This window comes from Balaenoptera ricei, chromosome 6, assembly GCF_028023285.1.
Source record: "Balaenoptera ricei isolate mBalRic1 chromosome 6, mBalRic1.hap2, whole genome shotgun sequence".
NCBI classification, from domain to species: Eukaryota; Metazoa; Chordata; class Mammalia; order Artiodactyla; family Balaenopteridae; genus Balaenoptera; species Balaenoptera ricei.
In genome coordinates, this window is record NC_082644.1 from 7098735 (window position 1) to 7123068 (window position 24334).

At 35.1% G+C, this 24334-nt stretch overlaps 1 protein-coding gene across 2 annotated transcripts in view; it reads right to left on the reverse strand.

Annotated features, from left to right (window-relative positions):
• Positions 1-1543: 1543 nt before the first annotated feature.
• The window catches only part of FBXO8 (F-box protein 8), a 40626-nt gene continuing 17835 nt past the window's right edge, over positions 1544-24334 (reverse strand). For both annotated transcript variants that reach the window (XM_059926781.1, XM_059926782.1), the window contains 3 exons: positions 8096-8214; positions 7250-7446; positions 1544-5937 (listed from right to left, as the gene is read on the reverse strand). In XM_059926781.1, coding sequence (XP_059782764.1) covers positions 5750-5937; positions 7250-7446; positions 8096-8214 — 504 coding nt within the window. In that variant the 3' untranslated portion in view covers positions 1544-5749. The remainder of the gene's footprint in view (positions 5938-7249; positions 7447-8095; positions 8215-24334) is intronic.

A 24334-nucleotide genomic window follows, 5' to 3' on the forward strand; every position in this document is an offset into this window, starting at 1 on the left:
AAGAGTGTATTATGTCAGATCACAAATTTATAGCTTATTTTAAAAACTTGATGACAAAATTAGGTCATGCTAATGGTTAAAAAAAAGTATTTTCGAAAGTGAAAAATAATTTTACTTTTTTAAAAAAGCTCCACCTTAAATCTTTAAGTAAAAAAAGAAAAAGAAAAACAGCAAGTGAGCGGAGATCTTAGAATTCCTTTCTTGTTTAATTTTTAAAATAATTTAGGGAGAAGGGACATACTGGTAAAGATTTTGTCTTGAAATAGTTTCTTTTGGAAAACATCAACAACTTAAATATTTTAAAAGTGATTAACCACTTGCAAGAGACTGAAAACATCCTAGGTATGTGCGTTCCCAAAACATACATTTTCCGATTGAGACTTTTAAACTGTCGATACCCGAGAGACAATGCCATTGACGTGTACCTGGCACTAGTTCTGCCAGTAAATTTTTTCCCCAGAGAGTACTTTTGGGCGACAGAGTGGCGTCCTGGCTTCCCAGGTTGTTGCATTGACAAACTGCAGTGGAGTAAAGTCAAGGGGCCTGACAAAATCTCATTAATCATTTTAAATTAAATCCAACCCTCCTGTACAACCAGGCCAAGAAGAAAGCCAATTTTTTTTTTTTTTAAACAAATGAAAATTTCCTCTGTAAAGATTTGGTATCTTTCTCTTGTTGGTCTTTAATTTGATTAGACAAAAATAAAATAAAACAATCCACTTCTCTAAGCCTGAAAACAAAACATTTGTCCAGATATGATTTAACAGATCAGCCAAGTGTCTTTTAAAAAATGAAACAAATTTTGAATAAAAATACCTGGAAACATTCTGAGGGGAAGCAATACTAGTTAAATTAGGAACACTATTTATCTTTATTTTCTGAGTACTTCAATGAATTTATTTTGTTCTATCTAAAATACATCATCCTTAATAACATTTGAAAGAAGAAATAAGAAAAAAAAAATCCATTATCCATAATATCTTGGTATATTGTATCCCAGTCTGTTCTTTCCATTCATAGGTTTTTGCTTTGTTTTACATAGTAACCGTAATGTGTGTATATATGCAATTTAATCTTCTTTTTAATATTTTTCATTATTTATAACTGTTAACTCACATTATTCATAAACATCATGGCATCATAATAACAGGTCATGAGGATGGGTTCTGGTCTACTTGACCAGTGCTTAGTGTGCTGTCTGGTACCCCGTGTGTACTCAAATATTGGTTATTTTTTAGAAGAGCCCCAGGTTTTGGGCATTCTGGTTGTTTCTATCTTTTTCTTTTTTTGAAATTAAAAACAATGACGTGACTAAGAGTGTACGTACTGCCTTTCCTCTATTTTGGATTGTTTCCTTAGGATGGCTTCCCAAAGTGGACATAATTCACTTACAAATGCTTGTAAACAGCTGTAGGCAGTTCAGCTATTAATAGTGATAAATTAAGAAAAAGTTCACTTTAAACACAGTAAAACAGACTCCAATTAGAATAAATGGGTTATTATTTTAAATATATAGACTTCTGAACAAGCTCTCATTGAGCACCATATTAATAATATTGCCAATCATGTAAAAGATCAGTTTAGAGACATAACAAGATCAATGGCTTAAACTCTCAAAATTAAAAAAAGACAATCAAAGTAGCAGTAATTTATGCAAATATTTGAAATTAGAAGACCCAGAGAAATGAATTTACATCTAGAATAATACATAGGTTGAATCTGTATTCGTTTTTTTAAGAGTTAACTCTAAACATTCTGATTTGTAAATTGTGTACACTTGAAAAGTCTGGTTATATTTTTTTGAAATGCAAATAGTAAAGTCATCTTTCTATATACTTATATATTAGAAACTAAACCAGGGCTAAAATAATTCAGTTAGGTTTACTGAGAAACTGCTTTGGGCCAAGGTCTGTGTTAGGTACTGAGGGAGACATAAGAAGAATAAAATTTCCACCTGCAAGAATTGAGAAAGTTGCCCTGGAGGGGAAAGAGTCTGAGGGGACTTTGAAGGACAAATAACATTTCAATAGGTAAAGAGGCGGAGGGGTTACAAGCTTTCCAGAGAGAAAGCACCACAGATGAGATTAGAGAGTGTTAGTTTGAACAGAGTGCGCTTAGAAAAAATCCTGTTGACGATCAATTTGGAGGGCTCGTAAAAGTTTTCGAGCATTTTCTCTTTTCCTTTTCTTAAAAAAATATAATCTGTACTGTATTTTGAAAACATAAGTAATGATGATGTATAGAAAGGATGCACTAGCAGAATGCAGTTGGTATGGTGTGTTCTGGGCTTGAAACAACACGGCCCTTACCGGGAAGGAAGGTGTAGACAGGTCTGGGTTGCGACCATAAGTACTCTTGTGGGTTTCCGCAGAGCTCAGATTACACATTGAATAAGGAGGTATTGGGCAGAGACGATATAAAAGCCATTAGCGCTACTATGATTTTCTAGCCTCAAAGAACTCAGCCCCAAGTGGAAAAGGTAGACTCGAAAAGGTCTGAGTGTAGACGGGAAAGGAACAATCTGCTTGGGCTGCGGCACATGCAAAGCTCAGCATCCTTCTTGAAACTCCCCTTCCCTAGCTCTCGGGATGCCATTCTTCTCTGGTCCTTCTACAGTTTTAACGAACCCTCATTTTCTTTCTTCTTTTTCTCTACCAAACCTGAAATGCTGTGTTTCCCAAGTATTTCTTTTTACTCAACATATTCCCTAGAGGAGGTGTCTTTTCCCATGCTTTACCTCGTATAACGTACTCCAATTCTAATGACCCCCAAACTTACATATCTAGTCTTATTCTGTAGCTGCAATGTTCTGTTGATTCTTTCTAATTCAAAACATCCAAAAATTGGAAACATCATCTTTTCTATTTCATCCCATTGGTTGCTTCTCCTAGTAGCTACCTTTGATGATAGGACAACCAGATCCTCATATTAGAAACCCTTCTCCCAAATCACTAAATCCTATCAATTTTCAGTTGTTTTTAAAAATTCATTCCTCCTCTGTAAATCCTCTGCCACTTGCCTAGTTCAGGCCTTACAATAGAATCTGACAGGCTGGGAGCAATCCTTGACCTTAAAAAGATCACATTTTGATAAAGAAGTTGGACATGTAGAAAATTAATTAACACCAGTGGTATGTATGATAGAGACAGTCTTTGAGAGCTTTGACCAAGAAATTATATTTGAGGTGGATCTTAGGTGATCAGTAGGGGGACTTTAAATATTTATTTGGTTCCACCAGGTCTTAGTTGAGGCAGGTGGGCTACTTAGGTGCAGTTCACTGGCTCCTTAGTTGTGGCATGCATGTGGGATCTAGTTCCCTGGCCAGGGATCGAACCTGGGCCCCCTGCCTGGGGGGGGCCCCCTGCCTCCTAAGCCTCCAGGAGCGTGAGCCTTAACCACTGCGCCACCAGAGAAGTCCCAGGGGGACTTTAGATACAGGAGGGAGGGGAGGATGCTACAGAAAGAACAGCTTGTAAAAGGCAAAGACAGACCAGACCATATTTGAGGAATGTTGCTGGAGATGAGGCTTTAAAGGTAAGCAGAGGCCAGATCGTGAAAGGTCTTATATGCCACACTAGGGAGGCTACACTTAATTTTGTAGTGAGAAATGAGACACTGAAAGACTTTCTCTAAACTCTCCCTACTGATCATCTAAGAGCCACCTCAAATATAATGATAATGCGGGTAAATGCAAAAGAGCATTTTTTCTTAATTTATTTAAAATATATATGACTGTCCAAAGCAAATTATACCATTATATTGTGGAGTTTATAACATAGGCTATATATAAGACAGATGACAACTGTAAGATAACCAACAGGGTAAATACACCTCTATGGTTACAAAGTTTATATTTTATATTAAGGAGTACAGTGTTAACTGCATATACATTGTGTAAGTTTGCATATCTTGATATGGGTTTGGTTTACACAGGTGTGTGCATTTATGAAGACTCATTGATTAGTACACTTACTAGAATTATTTTGTCATAGAATTCAAAATTATGCACATGTGAAATATATTTAGATATCTGCTTCAGAATCTTAGAAATTGTTTACTACCAGTCTGAAAGTCCCTTTGACTTTCAAAAGTTGTTTTGGTTATCTTATGTTTTGTCTTTGAAAATTCTGTAGTACATCGTTCAGTTGTAATATTAGGGCCAGATCTGGAAGTCAGGATTCTACACCTCTAGCAAGGACTTCCCCCTCCCCCAGTTCCCTTCCCCTAAACTAGCAGCTCCACTCATCACTTAGCGTATCATTCCAAAGCTGATGCTTTTCACTTAGAGGCATTTCCAGCAACTTGTGACTTACCATATAAATACACTGTTCTTTATCATTCCAATGTTAAGTGTTTTAATGATTAAATAACTGTTAAGATATACATCATACATTTGCTCTCCATTAAGCAGTAGTTTTCCTCTCATTACCCAATCATGTAACTTCTGTGAAGGCAGGGCCCATGTCCAGGTATCACTGGTACCTGGCACAATGCTTAGCACATGGAAGGCCCTTGATAAATATAAACTGAATGAATGAATAAAGACTGTTTACTATCATTCACAATATTCCTTTCCCAACTGATTCTGAACAGAAATCATCAAGATTAGGAGAGGGCTTCCCTGGTGGCGCAGTGGTTGAGAATCCGCCTGCCAATGCAGGGGACGTGGGTTCGAGCCCTGGTCTGGGAAGATCCCACATGCCGTGGAGCGACTAAGCCCATGTGCCGCAACTACTGAGCCTGTGCTCTAGAGGCCATGAGCCACAACTACTGAGACCGCGTGCTGCAACTACTGAAGCCCGTGTGCCTAGAGCCCATGCTCTGCAACAAGAGAGGCCACCACAGTGAGAAGCCCGCGCACCACAAGGAAGAGTAGCCCCCGCTCGCCGCAACTGGAGAAAGCCTGTGCACAGCAACAAAGACCCAACACAGCCAAAAATAAATAAATAAAATAAATTTATAAAAAAAAGAAAAAAGATTAGGAGAATAGTAAGGTTTGACTACTTCAGATATAAGTTCTAATGCCAATTTGTTCTTATGTGTGGAAACAGATTTTAACGTGTTTTGCTATGGTTTGAAGGACTGGAGACAACTAACGCAGAAATTTAAAAAATGAAGTCAAGTGATTAATTTCTGTTATAAAAATAAGTGCCTGTTTTGCATAGTAACAAATCAATCCTCTTTTCAAAGTTCAAAGGAAAGAGAAGCTGGTATTGGTTTCTATTGAAGTCAGATCCAACTTTTATGAAGACAGTAATAATTTCATATCAGAATCAAATAAATTTCAGAACTCAGTTTGAGAGAAAAAGGAAAGGCTTTAGTTAAAATCTTTACAATAAAATAATTATGATTATAAATCTTTTTAGTTAAATATGTACACATTACGTGGTATTTTAAAAAAGAATGGAAATGAATAAAGTTTTTCAGGCAAATCTAATGCACAAATATACCATCTTTTTTAGAGTATAATGTCAGTTTAACATTCTTAAACAGCTGTGTCAGACAATGGCTCTGCTCTGTGCAAAACATGATAAGCAAAATTAAGAAAAATTCTGCAAAATTCTTTAGTTCCCCAAGGAAATTACTAAAAAAGAAAAGAGTAAAAGAAAAAAAGGTTGTACACTCAAGCTTGATTGTATACAGAGGCTAGAACGACCAGCACTAATGTAACCCCCATATCTATCTGCTAAATAAGTCCTTGGGTAGTTTTAGTTTGAAGTTAAAAGTGGAAGTCCTAGCAACTGTGCTCTTACGCAGCCACATGGCCAATAAGGTAGATGTTGTCATAAAGGTGCCCCACAAAATCTTCACTAATGTTCTGAGCAGCACGGCGGGTATTTCGAATAAATTCTCTTTTTGACATTTTATTCTTCACATGAGGGCTAGTGAGGTCAATGGAAAGTAGAATCAAAGAGTAGCACAGTACATAGACAGCATCTGGAAGGAAAAAGAAACACCTTGAATTACTGGCTGGTTTTTAAACTGCGGTCTCAAAGGCAAAACTGTTCACAATTTCTAAAGCTCAAGATTAGATTATAATTAAACATAATCGCCTGGGCCTTCCCCAGTTTGGTGATGAAAGTCTTGTGTCCTAGGAAACTCCTCTCCTGGGCAAACAGGGATGTCGATCATCCTAAATGAACACCAATTCAGTGAGTATTTTCTTCAAATAGTTTAGGACTTTATAGTGAAAAGTCATTCTAAATTTAAAAATTTCAGAATTGGCTTTATTTGTCTCTTGCTTTCAAATGTGATATTCCCATTCAACTACCCATTAAATACATTTGTACTGTCAGTATAACTTCCCATTTAAAAAAAAGTCGGATATTTATTTTCAAACGCTTTTACAAAAACCTAATTTAATTAGAAAGCATTTTTAATGACAAGAAAATGTATTAACTTGGTACTAGAAAATAAAATGTAAACATCTCACAAGACTATTAAATTACCCTTGTCATTTAAGATATGTATTTAAAAGGTCTATGGAATTTACATATTAATCTCAAAAGTAAATCTTTAGGGAAAAAATTGCTAAACTTGAGCCCACGCAACAAAAAATTTTCTTCTTTATATTGTTCAGGGCAATAGTTGATGTTTACTGTTAAAACAGTAGCAAACCGCATGATACTTGCTACTACTACTTGCTACTACTATGGTGTTTATTTTTCAGAATATTGCAGTCTTAATCTTAATAAAGATTGTCTTGCACAAGCATGCTCAACAAATTTCATATGATAGGAAAAGGCTTTGTAATCTCTGTAGTAAGATAAGCACAACAAGATTTTTTTGATATGAAGAGAGAAATAAATCTATATCACATGAAAAAAATACATAGGTGACTCAGGCTATACCATGCCCATATACACATACACACAAACAGTGAAAACTAGTTGTATCAAAAACAAATTTTAGTAGAAAAATTCTAGGTGTTACCTATGTAATATGTGTATTATTAAAAGCTTTAAAAATAATTTCTCAAGTTTTTGATTAGACTAGTAAAAATATCCAATGCTTAAACAAGAATTTTAAAGAATTTATATACCTAAGTCTAACTTTCCTCCTAAAACAGTATACTTACTATATGTAAGTAATAGCTATGACAAACTAGTTATTGCTAGAAGCAATAAGACAAGTATTTGTAATCACAGGAAGCATTTTTCCCCATAGTGAGAAAAATGTCTCATCTACTACTATTTTTACCTAGAGATGGGAATGGGAGAAGGAAGGAATTCACTATATACATTCTTACCAGGACTAAGGCCAAGTTCTCTCATTAAATCAGGGTTACAAGCACAGAATCTATGTGAGAACTTTGTTATAAGTGTTTCAAGATACTCTCCGCGCTCTTCAGGGGCATGGATGTGACGAAAAAATTCCCTCAGTGCATTGGGCAAGAACTGATTTCTAAAATTATGCAGTGTTACAAGGTCATCCAAGACATCTCTCCTAGTAGAAAAAGAAAAAGGTACAGCTTTAGTTAACTTTTCTCTATTAAAAAAATGATGGGAAAAATCACAGATTATTCATTTTTTGGATGAAAATACTTTATTGTTGATTACCACATCAGCAATCCTATAAAGTATATGTGTCTTAAAATTTTAAAACATCAAAGTATGATTATTTATAAAATTAAGCAGTTTAAAAATCTTTCATGAATAGAATAACAAAACAAGGTGAAACTAGAAATTCTAACTATAAAATGAAGGAAAAATGAATTTTTCAGTATTAAAAATGGCAACTTTTTTCAAGTATCTTCTAAAAACAAATGAAAAACAGAATTCTTTATTTTTTTAATCATGAAAATAAGGAGAATCTTCACCTTCCATACCAATCCACATCACCAGAGGTAACAATTGTTTACGTAGACTTTTTTTAAGTGGCTACATATACCCTATATTGTTCTAGAATTTGCTTTTGCTTGTTTCATATAGTATATTGTGAGCAGCTTTCTGTGTCTTTACACAAAGATCTAACTCTTTCATTTAAACGGCTCCACAGTAGCGTATCTTATGGATATACAGTTTTTAAGGTAAAACTTAACTCATTAAAAGCGTTATTTAACTCATGTCTGATGAAAAATTAATTTCTTTTTTACCTTTCATCGAGATATATTCTGAGTTTTTTCCAATTTAGTGTTCTTGTACAGAAGATAAACTTTGCTATTTCCTTTGGTGAATCATCTAGGATGCCCTTGGACATAAAGTAGTTCACTCCCTAAGACAGAAAGACAAGTCTACATAAATAAAATCAGTCTTCCTTCATAAATTTAACAATTAGGCAAGAGCAGAACAATAGCTATAGATTCTTTCCAGCATTAATAGACTGTTTATAGCTTTAACATGCAAAATACAAGCTAGAACTTGAACTGAAACTGTTATTTGTGGTTGATAGTTTACATGCAATGAAAAGTAGGAAATTCAAAGTTAAGGCTTCTAAAGACATCCTAATTCAATTTTCTGGCTCAGGTCAGTTAAAACTAACTATCCAGAAATATGACCTAAATTGGGGGTGGGGGGCGTGGGGAAGAACAATTACACAGACTTTAAGAATAAGCCTTACAACAAACACTTCAATTGCCTAATGGAAAACATGATTTCCTAAAGCTCAGACACATATTCTAACACACTTTGCAAGGAAATAGCTTCTTGAGAAAAAAGGATTCTCCAAATCAAAGACTAACAGGTTTTTTCTGGAAAGAATAATCATTAAATTTACTTAAAGTAAAAGGAGCAGAGTTCCAGACTGGTTTATGGGTTGTATACAGTTTGGCTTCAAGCATTGCTATTGATACATTCCGTAAGAATTTAGCTCCAATACACACTGAGGTTAAACATAATAAGACAAAACAATTTCAGTGTTTTTCATAGGGTTTACCTTTGAATTTCCTTTTCTCTGCATGCAAAGTTTTCCAGAGAAGCATTACCTGTAAGGTTGTACCCTACTTTAGATTTAAACCACCAACAACAAAATAGCAACAAAAATATCAAACACTGAAACCAATGTTCTCTCATGTATATGAAGGTCACATTCAAATAAATGCCTTATGTGGATTTGAATGTGCAGTTATTGAAATAAAAGCAGGTGTGTTTATTTCAACTCACAGTTATCCAGATACACGCATTCCCATGAATGCTCATGTCTGGATAATAGCACACTGTGTGCAGTTAATTGGTAGAGAAAATGACATATACACACAACATACTGTTTTCACACGTAAATTCCTTCCGCATTTCTTCCCTTTACAAACACTTACATAGTGATCAGAAATATTGCACACATTAGGAATTCAAAAAATTGGAAGAATTTTTATAAAAACTCTCAGGAGAAAAACTCTCATAAAATTTTTATATTACATTTTTTAAGCAATTTGGTACCATGAGGTTATGCTTTTGAAAGGTTATAATTATCTATAAAATGTAATTCAAAGATAAGATTTTTATATAAAACTAATTTTATGAGGATAACAGGCAATTATTAGCAATGTTATCAAATTTTCATAAGAATTTGAAAAGGATAAAAACAATCCTAAAGCACTGATTTTAAAAAGCATATAAAGAGCAGAATGTGAGAACGTGAAACTTTGCCAACTCAGTGGTAAGCCATATTTCAGACTGCACCCTGGACACAAGGCTAGAGCACATAACATGATCAAGATGGAAAGCCAAAGAACTTGTTTGGAATGAGGCTCTCAGCAACTGTCTGAGGGGGCAGGAACGAGAGAAACAGGAATGCTTGTTCCATCCTTTTCCTCCATTCGTTTGAACAATCGAGAGTTGACTGTATATTTAATTGATCTACTCTACAAAATTAAGCCAGGTTTTGATTTTTTTTTCTAAAACTCCTCCATTTAAAAAGCATAACAACATATTAGAAGTATTTCCAGTGCTTAATTTTAATCCAAGTGATTCAAAGACAAAGGAATGTCAATTAAGTAGTAATTAATAGGTTCTTTATTCATGCTTACTTGTAAATCAGCATTTAAGAGACACAAAACTAATTCTAATTTACTTTTTAAAAATTTACAAAATGTAAAAAACACTAATGTGATCTTTTAAATAGCATGTAATTCTCTAATTATATGATATATGCCATTGTTAATGTTGTTTGATGCTCCTTAGTTGTAAATTAACACTGGCATTTGCCTTATGCAAGCATCATACAATTGTTGGTCATTTCCTTTTTTTATGGAATACATGTTTGAGAATTTAATATGTAACCTCACTTGAGTTCTCCAAAATCAATCAGATGCAGAGGAGTAAGCAGATGGTTTTCAACCCAGTCCTGAAAACCGGCTACACAGGCTTGAAATCAGCCAACACTGCTGGTTTTGAGGAAAGACAGCACCAGTTTCAAGCCCGGGATTCCTTTGGAAAGGAAGATTACTTTAGCAGGGCTTTCAGAGTGAAGAGTAAGGGATGACAAAACAGAAAAGGACATGGGACCAGATTATAATTGTCTTCAATAAGCAAGCTGGCAACCATCCGAATTCCTATCTTGTTTTGTAAGCAATAAAGTACGAAAGAAACCATAGCATGGGATCTGTTGAATAACTACATATTTGTTTAATACATGTATGAGTATTTTTGATTTTTAATAATGTTTTACAAGAATGGTAGAGAGGAATCCCTAGATCATATAGCATTAATTATAGTTATTAATCAGGACTGAAACTCTCAGCAGTATATGTGTGTGTTTCTGTGTGTGTACGTGTGTGCACGCGCGTGTGTCTCACAGGCAGAGAGGAAATCATGAAAATTAATATTAGCCTATATTAACATAGTTTCCAGAAAACGGAAGGTTGTAGCTCATTATCATCTACATGATTCACTAAAAAGTGCCCAATTCTGGAGGTCACATTTTGTGGGGCATATTGACAAATTAGAACTATCTGAATAAAGGAAACCAGGGCCTGATTGGATTATTGGAGGGTCTAGACTTCATGTTATGTAAGGAAGAGTTGAGGGATACAGGGATATTAGGTCCAAAGATGAAGCTATTTAGAAAAGAAGAAAAGATTAAGGCATTAAGACATCTGAAAAGATGAAGACTTATGACATCTGTGTCACAAGGAAAAAGGAATAAACACTGTGTGTGGTTTGAGTGAAGACCTTAAGCTGATGAAAGCTATAGAACTTCTTCCCCAAATAATGCACACTGCCAGGTTTACAGTGATAGACACAAGTATAAGAGTTTTGCGTTAAGAAAACTTTAAAATAGTGTCTTTCAAGAGGTCCCTTTCCACAGAGTTATGGGAACTCAAGTCCAAGTAGAAAGCTAGGGGATGAGCAAGGTAAGGAAACTGAGTACAGCCTACTCACTTGAAAAATGTATTAGTATATAGGAGGAAAAAAATGGCAAAAAGATAAGAAAGAGAAGATAATTGGAGCTGCAAGTAGAGAAGAGGAGAGCAGGGGAAAGGAATGAAAACACAGGTGGGGTCTAACCTGCTTTCTCAGCCTGGAAGACAGGATAGCGGTACCGGTTTGGAGACAGGTGCATGAAGAAAATGTTAAAAGACAAAAACAGAGTGCATGTTGGTTTTCTTTTTAGGGAGGACGAGCCATCTGGAGAGAGTTGAAAAAGAGAGCTGACTTGGCTCCTTGGGCAAAATGGTAAAGATTTCTACCAACAGTGGTGCAGGGTACAACAGGGAATCCACTAGGAATAAAGAAAAGGAGGGCCAAGCGGCAATGAAAACGCAGGAGAAGTTAAGGTGAATTCATCTCATCTCATGCTAAGGTTTTCTTTAATAGAACACATGCTGTCAGTGATTCAAAGACAAAAAAAATCAAGAAATTCTGTAAAGCATTCTCCATGGATTATGTCACTAAAATTTGTTATGCAAATGACAGCACCAAGACTTAAACACTCCAATCAGAGTGGTAAGCTGTTTAGACACAATGTTTATTTAGGTGGCAAACACAAATAATTCAAGAAAACATATGCAAACAGCTAAAGCCAATATTAAGAAGGAATTCAGAGTGAAGAAAAGGATGCGTTGGAGCTTAGCCCCCTACCTAACGTATCTCTCCATTTGCTTACTACGATAAGAATGGCTCCTTTCACACAGCAATTCCGGTTTTAAGATATATCTACTTTCTTTTCTTTTCTTATATAAATACCCATGTTTTTCTCTCATCTTTTAATAAAGGCTATTTTTTGGAATCAAATCATTATTATCCACAGTGTGCTTCAAAAGTAAAATCTACCATATACATGTTCAGAACCAAAAAATATGTATCTGGGGACAAAGTGAATTCTAGTAAACTAGGCATGCAAAGTACTGACTTCTGCTGTGAAGCTAAAACTGCTCTTAATAAAAAAGTCTTAATTTTTTTTTTTTTTAAAGTGCTGACTACTAGTACTGAAAGTACTGGCAACTGGCCCAGACACTTGGCAGACACACTGTGTAACAGTTGGTATCAATAAAAGAAATCACTAATAAAACAAAACTGACATGCTAGGGAGTACCCTTAATTTGTTTCCCTAAAGAACAACTTAGGAAAGAAATTTAGTTAAAAAAAAAATTCTTCTTTAGCTAGTTTTGTTCAAATTTGCAGTTGTATAAAATGTAAAAATCAAGTACCATGGCTACTGCTGTTCAGGTAATAAATCTGTCCTTTGAACATTATACAATAGAAAGCGAACTGGACACTGCACTTAATTTTCTTTTTAAAAGGACATTTGAAAACTTTTAGAATAACTATCCTTAAATTTTAACAATAAATATTTATAAAACAAAATACTTCAATCTAGATTTCTAATCTATTAATATTCAAGTATACATTTTAACCACAGTGAAAGGAACAATTGAAATGTAACATTTTTGCACTAAAAACACTGTAAAAATAAGATACAATATATATTGTGAAAGCTTTTATTTTAAAATCTTCATTATTTATAAAAAGTTAGCACATCAGAGTGCAGCCTCTACAGGTCAGAGTATTCCCATTGTCTTGTTTGAAAATAGCAGCAGCAGTGGTTAAGATGACATCTCAGATACTATTTCTCCTTTTTATACTGCTAGCAGAATTGCTAATGAAAATGTAAAATCTATCAATTTTTATCCAGTCCAGCAGTTCTCACTCTTCCTATGTAATTAGAGAACATGTGCTCTACAGTTAAAGGAAAAAACCCATAGACCTTGAATAGATGAAATTCTTCTAGGGATACGTATTCTGCAAATTAAAAAAAAAAATCAACACCTTGCTTTTTAGCTGAAGTGAAATAAATGCAGAAGATTACTTAATGAGAAAGTTTAAGACTAGGTATCTATGTTTTTACGCTGTCATTTCATTTCATTCTGCCCACTAAGTTTTACCATGCAACTCTCCTATGTATATAACACTGACCTTCAGCACACAACTTCAGAAATGTCACACAATACTTTTATTCGTGGTAATTTTATTCATGGTAATTTACTCTAATTATTCCTAATCTAGTCACTAGATTGAAAAAACTAAAGCAAAAACTATGCCCAAGTTTTTTACGTTGTCTACACAGAAAGATTATTTTATAAGAGTAGTAAGTAATGCTTTCCTCTGACTGAGGTACCCACAACTAGGCTATTCACTGGAAGGTTCTATGTGACTTATAACTAAGAGGAAAAGGGGGGTAATAAACGTTGGGAAAGATATGTAAAGATAATGTTGATGTCAGCTTCAAATCTGAGCTGCAGATTTCAGTCTTGTCAGTTCCCTGGGAAGAACAGCGCGCACACGCTGTCCACACTTACATGGAGAAGTGACAGTTGTGGAGAGAAGAGAGAGGGCCCATGTGGCCAGTTCCCTCTGATTCAGTTACTGAAATTGGTCAGAACACCACATTCTATCTGGAGGATAATGAAAACTCATGAGTATGGACTGAAGTCAGCTTATTCATGGACCTGTTTGAATTGGCAAGGCTTTCAGCTTCCAAGAACAATTTATGGAAGGCTGTCCGTACGTGAAAGTGCACAATGCTGAGGAATTGCTGAGAACAGTCACACATACGCCCCAAATTATTTGTAGCTAGAAGATGTCAACGGGAAACTCACAAAAAGGAGGGATAGTTCAAAAATAAAAAATCAAAAGAAAAATGGAAAATCATCTCTAATGGAGTCCAGGAAAAATGGAGGAGAGGCGTGGGACAGATCTTTCTGCTTCTTTTTCATAGGAGAGAAAGCAACGACATCAGACAAAATAACATGAACTTCATAATCTAAGGTTTCAAATAACAATAAAAAGTCCCTATTAATTGGTTCTAATAGCCTCAAACAGAAAACGAGCCATGCCTGTGAGTTCTCACAGTCTCCAAGAAGTCACACCCATAACTGGGCTAGATCACTGCATGAAGATGTTGTTACTTGTGATAAATTACTGCTAATAATTAAATATAGCAGTCATTACTGCAATTAGTATTGACAATTGCTGGTAGGTGATGTAAGCTTCTAGAAAAAGCCCCATCTCTAATCTGTCTGTAAATTAGAAAAACACAGCATCCTAATCAAAGTATGGAGATGAAACTCTATTAGGTTAAGGTATGATAAATAACACTTCAAACTAATGATAAAGTGACACATTTGAGCACTAATGTTAGTTTAGAATTCCCACTTCATAAAAATCACACACAAATATTGCATTTGCAATATGTGCATTTATAGATATACACATACATACATACATATATGGCTATTTAAATGACTAACTCTACTTTGATAAATAAATAAAAATTACAATTTTATCATATTACCTAAATTCTAGAATGTACATTTATAAGTATGTTTTAACAGCTCTGAATCAATTTTTAAATAAACAAAATCCTTTTTAAGTGTTCTCCTAACTGAGAACATATACTTTCAAAAGGAGGTTAACATTTAAAATTTTTTTAAAAGCCCAAATCTTAACAGTAGACAAGCAGAGAGGCTGGGATTTAAATGGTAGTTTCACTGCCAACACATGTGCATACTTCTTCATGTAATTAAAGTATCTGTTCATCCTACCACCATTTCAGCCAAGACACATTTTAACTTGAACATAATGTTGGACCTCGATTTATTGCTTAAAATGTCTTCAAAAAGATTAAACCAAGCAGTACCACTGAACCAAAACGTTATTGTATATGCAAAGATTGCTCATCACATGTCAGAAAATGAAATTAAAGGCAAAGTGTGTCACCATCTAAAGCTAGAAGATGTTGGTGTGACTGATACATACTTCATGAAGGACCATTACTCAAGTGTCAAATATTTATTTACTACAATCCAAAAGTTCCAGGAGAGGAAGAACCTCCAAGCCTAGAGCAGTGCCTTCTCCTGTGTGTGGTGTGTGGAGCTCTACTTCTAGTATAAATACAAGACTACATTTTAGTGAGCACTTAGAAGCACTAAGCATTTAACACATATAATTTCATTAAATTTTCACAACACTACCATGATATAGGTACTATTATTGTCCCCCCTTTTTTTTTTTTGGTCACGCCGTGCAGCTTGTGGGATCTTAGTTCCCGACCAGGGATTGAACCTGGGCTCTTGGCAGTGAGAGCTCAGAGTCCTAACCACTGGACTGCCGGGGAATTCCCCTATTGTCCCCATTTTAGAGATGGGGAAACTGAAGCACGGAGAGTGTAAATAATTTGCCCAAGGTCAAAGTCATATAACTAGCAAGTGGAGAGATACTTAATAAGTATTTGTTGAATGAATATTTGAATCTCTCTGTATAAAGCTTCCAGATGACTTTCAAGAGAAGCTGTAAATTTGTAAGGATTATATAATTCAAATAGGGGGAAAAAAAGAAAATAATAACATAAGAAAAAAATAACATAAAAACCTATGAGTTGGACCAGTACACTGTAAATGCCTCAAATTACAAACCCCCAAAGGTCGAAGTAACCATTCCAAAAATAAAAAGCAACATGTCACTCTAATGATATATTTAACTGCTAATAAGTGATTCAGAAAGATGTCAAGACTTTGATTATAAAGAAGGCATCTCTAAAAACTTTGATATGAAAGAAAAAAAGGTTACATAATCTTATGGATAAATGTACACTACAATTAGTTGGTCAAAAAGTTGCATTTAATGTAGTGTTTCCTTCTAACTTCCATATTTCAAAGCTGTAATTAAATTGATGGATGCTGTACAAGTGATGACATCCAATAATTGAGGAAATATTGTCTTTTCAATTACTGAAAAAGCACTCATTGTGACACTGGTAGCAGCAATTTCAAATTCAGGAAAGAGATGTAGGAGAGACAACTACCTTGGACATTAAAGCTGAGAACTTAAATCTAGAAAGTGATGTCAAGTTTCACTGAAAATGTGGTCACATCAGATAAAGAAGAACATGGTAGAGGTGTCAAGGTGGTCAGAGAGGGTAAAGTAAGGAAACAAAAGGCAAACAGATTTTTCTTTGAAATGTACTTAAAATATTAATACAATACTGCAAAGTCTCTAGGTACACTTATCTAAATTTGTAACAAAATTCATACAAAGAAAAAATCTTGCTCATTTTAGCATTTCACATTTTTAAATTTGTAGTATGAGTGTTGTGGTGCTAAGATATTACAATTAAAATATTCTAATTTTATTCTTTCCTCTAGTCCAAAGTCCTAGATCAGTACATTGTGCACTAATTTCAGTATGCTTTTACCCCAGACAATTTACACTTAAATGAGGTAGGAGATTCGTATTTCCTATAACATACTTAGGAAAACAAAACCAAAACCCATCAGGTGGTTTGAGTGATGAATAAAATATGGAATACTCCAGGCCTGAATCTTTTTCAATTAGATACAGACTAGCAAGCAGCCTGGGAAACTGATTCTCTTTGAAGCTTCTGAAAGGTTTATACTGAGTCTACTAATGTCCTTCTATGGACTGATTCTAAACCACATGCTGGAATGCCTCTTGCAGACAAGGAAGGGTAAGGGAGGGTGACCACAGATATAGTATGGTCAGGGCAGAGTGTAAAATAAAGTTGACCTCATAGACACAGGAGAAAGTTTTCTTCTTAATCATAAAACCAACACATGACAGATCAGATTGAAACAGACAGAAACATACATCCATATACACCCACACATACATCATGTTGCCCTGAAGAGAGTTAATGGCCTCTAGTTTAGTATGACTTGACCAGCTGTACCTGGTTGAAGGTTATTAACTTATTGAGAGGATAATATTCAGTGTCTAAGAGGCATAATTTTGCCCTTTGACGCTAAGGATGATCAAGGTAAAGGGACTTTGCCAATGAATGTGAGTGTTTTAGGTCTTCGGGGTAAATCATCTTTATAGAGGAGAAGCTATATTTGGTGAGGGACTCCTCTCATTGTCAACTAGCTCTTTTTACTCTAAACTCTCATCAGCAAACTGGAGATAAAATTAACTTGCTAATGAGAATTAGCAATGCTTATTTTTATGAACAAATTTTTGTTCAGGATTTCACATCAAACTCCTATGAGTTTGGGTAACAGCAGTGATGATGATATGATATGATGATGCAGCGTTAGGATGTCTTGATTACAAACATAGGAACCTCCATTCACAAAAAGTACAGGGATTTATTACCTTGTATAAGGAATCCCAAACTACTAAGGCTCCAGGTTTTTAGGTTCACACATGGCATCACGGGACCCAATTCTTTCCTTCCAATGTGCTATTCTTGGTGTGTTGTTAACAACCTGCATGGCTTCAAGGTGGCCGCAGGTGTTCCTGTCACCGCATCCTTATATACCGATGTCCAGAACTGTGCGTGTGCATATACAGTACTCTTTTGTCACAGGGTCTGTGTCATAGGTCAGAACTGGATTACATGGATGTCATGGAAGCCAAGGGGAATGGAAGTGACATGATTAGCTTGGGATAATCTATATTTAGCTCCTGAGGAATGAAGCCAGCCTCTCAGCTGGTCGAGGTTCTTTATCTAGTGAGGAGTGTTAAGTGATGGGATTTAAACACTGCCCCTACAGGACTACTGTGATTTTTCAAGAATAACTTTCACAATTGAATATAATGGAATTAGAAGAACTCTAGACATCTCCTGAGTTCCACTTATATCCTTTTGTTTTTCCACACTGGGTAGCAGTAACTATTTCCTTCTGGTAATCAGGCTCAGTCACTTCAACCACAACATAATTATCTACCCTCATACCTTTTTAATTTTTTCCTTTTGGTCTGTTTCCTCAGTGGCAGGAGGACTAAAAAATGGCAAGAAGGTAGCCTCCGCAAGCAGTTTGAATTGTTGTGACTGGTGTCAGTATTCCTGCCTTGAGTATTAAGGTCTCTACACCAGCAGAGCCCCAGAAATAAGCGAAGGAAAATCACAAATTTTTCAAGTGGCTCACTAGTGAAAATAGTGGTGCAGATGCTTGGATGCCTTCCCAAAGGCCGTTTCGCTCCTTTACTGCTTCTAGCATCTCAGCCACAGTTGCTAAATCATGTTAAGTCTAAGCCAATCACATAACCCTTTCTATTCTGTTCTCTACTGGTCTACGGGTGTTCATGTGATTCAGTTCTCGTGAACTGAAGGCTCTCGAAAAGAATTTTTTCTCTCTAATAAGCATAAGGAATTTGAGGAGGGAGTTTGCCCCCTTTCTTTGTGCTGAGGGTACTTTCATATGACAATGTGATATCTTGAGTAGTGGCAGCTACTTTGTTATCAAGAGAGGGCAAAAGTCAACACACTGAGGTCCCATGAATCACTGTATCACTGAAATAACTCTGGGATACCCATTCTGGGTGTCTTCTGAAGTAAATAAATTTATATGGTTTAAGCCATTATTAGGTTCATTGTTCTTTCAAGCCAAAAACACCCTAGATGAAACATACAGGGAAGGTGGGTACTATAAGCAGCAGATCATACTGAAAGGAGCAGCCTAGTGCAGGGCACTGAGGACCCAATTATTCCTATATATATTTTATTTTCTTTTTATTTTTTAAACATCTTTATTGGAGTATAATTGCTTTACAATGGTGTGTTAGTTTCTGCTGTATAACGAAGTGAATCAGTTATATACATATACATACATCCCCATATCTCCTTCTTGCCTCTCCCTCCCACCCCTCTAGGTGGATACAAAGCACCAAGCTGATCTCCCTGTGCTATGCGGCTGCTTCCCACTAGCTAGCTATTTTACATTTGGTAGTGTATATAATAAGTCCTTGCTACTCTCTCACTTCGTTCCAGCTTACCCTTCCCCCTCCCCGTGTCCTCAAGTCCATTCTCTATGTCTGTGTCTTTATTCTTGTCCTGTCCCTAAGTTCTTCAGAACCTTTTTTTTTTTAGATTCCATATATATGTGTTAGCATATGGTATTTGTTTTTCTCTTTCTGACTTACTTCACTCTGTATGACAGTCTCTAGGTCCATCCACCTTGCTACAAATAACTCAATTTCTTCTCTTTTTATGGCTGAGTAATATTCCATTGTATATATGTGCCACATCTTCTTTATCCATTCATCTGTCGATGGACACTTAGGTTGCTTCTATGTCCTGGCTATTGTAAATAGAGCTGCAATGAACACTGTGGTGCATGACTCTTTTTGAATTATGGTTTTCTCAGGGTACATGCCCAGTAGTGGGATTGCTGGGTCGTATGGTAGTTCTATTTTTAGTTTTTTAAGGAACCTCCATACTGTTCTCCATAGTGGCTGTATCAATATACATTCCCACCAACAGTGCCAAGAGGGTTCCCTTTTCTCCACACCCTTTCCAGCATTTATTGTCTGTAGATTTTTTGATGATGGCCATTCTGACCGGTGTGAGGTGATACCTCATTGTAGTTTTGATTTGCATTTCTCTAATGATTAGTGATGTTGAGCATCCTTTCATGTGTTTGTTGGCAATCTGTTTATCTTCTTTGGAGAAATGTCTAGTTAGGTCTTCTACCCATTTTTGGATTGGGTTGTTTGTTTTTTTGATATTGAGCTGCATGAGCTGCTTGTATATTTTGGAGATTAATCCTTTGTCAGTTGCTTCATTTGCAAATATTTTCTCCCATTGTGCGTGTTGTCTTTTCATCTTGTTTATGGTTTCCTTTGCTGTGTAAAAGCTTTTAAGTTTGATTAGGTCCCATTTGTTTATTTTTGGTTTTATATCCACTTCTCTAGGAGGTGAGTCAAAAAGGATCTTGCTGTGATTTATGTCATAGAGTGTTCTGCCTATGTTTTCCTCCAGGAGTTTATAATGTCTGGCCTTACATTTAGGTCCTAGATATATTTTAGTTTATAATATTAGCTAAGAACTTAGGCATTCTCTCTTTCTTCATGCTATGAGGCACTGTTCAAAGTATACCCATTTTATTGTCAACCTGGCTCAGGTTCTACTATCTACAGCTGAAGTTTATTCCTGAGAGACTGATCTAATTTCAGTGGAAAGATAAAGTCAAATTTCTAGACCTGTAGAACTAAGGATAAAACCTCAAAAGGCAGTACGTTTGCCGAACTAAAAAGCATCTAGCGGCCTGTCAACCTTCCCTGGGAATACTCCTGTGTTGCAGGAGACTTAATAGAGTTAGTGTAGAGAACGAGATACCAAGGATATAATGATGAATGATCTGTTCCAAGTTATTTGACACAGATACTTAATCAATGTCTACATGTAGTTACTTGAATACAATATTGTTATCAGGTTTGTCATCCTACTCTTACTTTCCAAACTAACGTTTTCCTTAACATGTTAGACTACAATCAAAATACAGAACAGACAGAATACAGACAGAAGAGTCTTGGTTGTCAAGACTCAACTCTGTTTTATTTTATTTTTTTTGTAATTGATACTCTCAGACCAAAGGAAAGAGAACAAATAATTATAGATCCATAGACTTTCAATAAAAAGAAGATTACAGGTAAAATAAACATCAGATAGCTGTCAGTGAACAACAGGATATTTCAATCATTCAAGCCAGGTATCTATTCATTTAAGAACACATATTCATTTACACATAGAAAGACTGCAGATAATCTACACTAGTGTATCTCAGAATGTGTTCCCTGGAATGTTACTTTATACTCCCCCCACCCCGCCCACCTGCCAAAAAGACACTATGTCAAATAAAACTGCATAATACTGCATACAATACCCTCCTCTTAGATATTCACAATGTGCATCAGTATATTACAGGCTTTGACAAGTTATTCTGTAAATAAGCCAACTAATCACAACCTATCATGGTCAAATTTATTAGACTTGGGAAATCCTTTGACTAGGTCCATTATCCTGTGGAATAATTATTACAAAGAATACATTTGGGAAATGTGTAAATTCTGATGATATCAGGGTTTTGTATCTCCAGGAACGAAAGTTATTTTTCATCATTGTTTCTATGCTATGAAGTAATGGCAATGAACATTTTTCTGCTGTATACTGGAGCAAAAAGTAAGATTTAATATACGAGATATTGTAAAATCTGAGTATAAACACCTGAGTTCTTTTCTATAATGGAGAACTCCAAATTTCCTGTTTATATTTTAGCTGGTCCAACAACAAAAAGAAGATGATAACTCAAAAATAGTTCGTGCATACATTTCCATCTAAAACATATGTTTAGGTCAAATTTAAAATGTTTCTTCTAATAGATTCTATTCCAGATCAATCTAATAGAATGCATACGGGTCTTTCTATATGAACACAGGAAAAATGTGCTTACATAGTTTTAAAAAAGACTTCTTTTACCTGACCCCAATGAGGATATCATTTTTAAAATTTATAAACATATTTATAGAAATATGAATAAAAATAAACCTATAATATAAAGTTAAACCACATTCACTACCAATTTCAGAAGCTCTAGTTTTAAAAATAACTATGTCAAGAAAAAGTTTAATACTAAATGGAGCACAGGGAATATAGCTTACTGGCTGATAAGTAAAATTACTTTATTATAATACTGCTGTGGAATAAAATCACACACGTAACTTGTACATGCAGGGGAAATACAGCCTAATGTAAACAGATGGTTTTTAGCACATTCCTTTACTAGAATGTGGTCACCTGCCACAAGTACACAAGCTCATGCATAAGATCAAGACTTTACATACAGCTGAGATCACAATGTCATGCATATAACAGCAGCGTGCTAGACAATCGTACCACAAACTGTGCGGAAGTTCTCCCCCACCCCATAAGCCACTGCCAGCAGCTGCTGTGGAGTTTGGTTACCCATATCCGTGACATGAACGATGTCCTTTGGAGAATCTCGTTCCCTGTGGCTGTAAGTATTCTTATTTTTATAATATTTTAATGATGCTTGCTATCAAAATGTTAAGTACAGAACTAGAAATTATGGAAAAGTAGACTTGTTACAATGCTGAACAATTATATACATCTTAATCTCAGGTACTTACAATAAACACCACTTACATTTAAACATATCATCAAAAATAATTTACTTCTCAGGCTTAAATGAACCCAAATAACACATCTGATGACAGTGCTCCAGTGAAGGGGGAAAAAAAAAATCAACCTCCATAAAGTACTTCCTGATTGCTAGCACTAAAAAGTCATGGCAAGAGTCATTCTAAGACCTGGCTAAAGTATGTATGACTCATTGTAGGTAAGTTCTATATAAAAACACCTATTAGGATAATCTTTCAATTATATTTTGGTTGGGTAAACAACCAAATTGATACTGATTATTTATTAGTCAATGAGAGCAAGTGTGGAATAGTTATCAAAATACTTCTCCTCATTTCCCTGCACCTACAAGTGTATTTCAATGTCCTTCCATGCTTATTTATGTCCTAAGTATATTCTGGTAAAGAGAGAATTCTATTTTGTTATTAGGCGACAGCTGCTTGCTGAGTTACTGATGTCCATAAAAGCATAGAAGCAGAATTCTGGAACCAAAAGTCACTTTGAATGGTTCAGTTCCATGCCGCCTGGCGGCAGTATGTGCCCCTTTCAGAACAGTAAATTCAATACTTCTGGAATGCTCCAGGATATCCCTGAATCAGGCCAGGGAGTAAAGAAAAAAATACAGCCAACTCTCAATAACAATGGTAGGTAGGATGGATAAGTAAAAATCTGAAGATCTAAAAATCTTATTTTAATTAGTAAATTGAATCCCCTCTTTAAGTAAAGATTTGACTTAAATTTTTAAATATTTTTTTGTCAGATAAAAAGAGGACTTTAATTTTGCCTCTTTTCTCTGGCCCCCCGCCCAAACACTCTAGAGGAGGTGTAACAAGAACTCTATAGTCTGATATATGTAGCTGCAAAGATGGAAACATATTTTGACATCTAGCTTTTCCAATTTAGATATTTAAAACTACCCATATCATATTCTAGTATAGAAGGGCCTATCTACAGTTTCATCTTTGCATAATAAGGATGTTTTATAACTTGTTTAATAATTGGTACTCTTTTAGTGAGGAACGACTACTTACCATAATCAATATGAGCAATCACATCCAACTTGTCTGACTTTGAAAATCTGTAACTCAGTACTTACCAAGTTACACTTTCCTTAGAACGTAACATTTGCAAGTGATATGAATTGAAGATGACAGTTTTACTCAACACTGGTGTTAATTCATGACTGGAGCCAGTATGCCTTGATAAACTGGGCATAAGACAGGGCATGTAATAGCTGCCTTTCCTGATTCCTGCGTATCTGGAGTAAAACATTGTATTACCCTGCCCCAGTTCTTCTCCAGTAATCATCATTCAATTAACTCAAGATACTGATGCAAAATATTTCTTATTATACTGCTAGTCATATGAACTGTTTTAATTAGCAACATCCATATTATATTGGTTTCAAATCTGTAATTTGAACTTTAACTTCTTATAAATCATTCTACTTTCATTAAAAGTATCAGTCTTCTATTCACTGAAAGTAAAAACTGGTGAAAGAGAACAAATATAACATATTTGTTACTTATAACATATCTGCTTTATAACATATATACTTTGCTGTATTTGGGCTAAGACTTAACTGATGATGTATATGTATTAGTAAACCTTTGTAGCAGTGTTATATTTTTATTCATGTACAAGAAAAATTTAACAGAGAAATCATATATAATAAGCAAAAGTCAATTTAATTTCAAAATGTCATTTGTATTATTATGTGCATATTTATAAGATCAGTAGCTCTTTAATATTAATTAATATTAATAAAAGAATATTAATATTAAGGTAACTAGGGAGTCCTTAATACCTCTACAACAAATGAAGAAAGTTGGTTTTTGAAAATTAAATAAATTAAAATAACTGCCAGATAAATTTTTCCATAGAAAATGATCGACCCATAAGTATTAGTTCGGAGTGTTACATAATTTCTATTAGATTTCTAAGAATACGTCTAGTAGATACTTAAACATTTCTGAAACTCTGAACCTTTCCAGAATATATT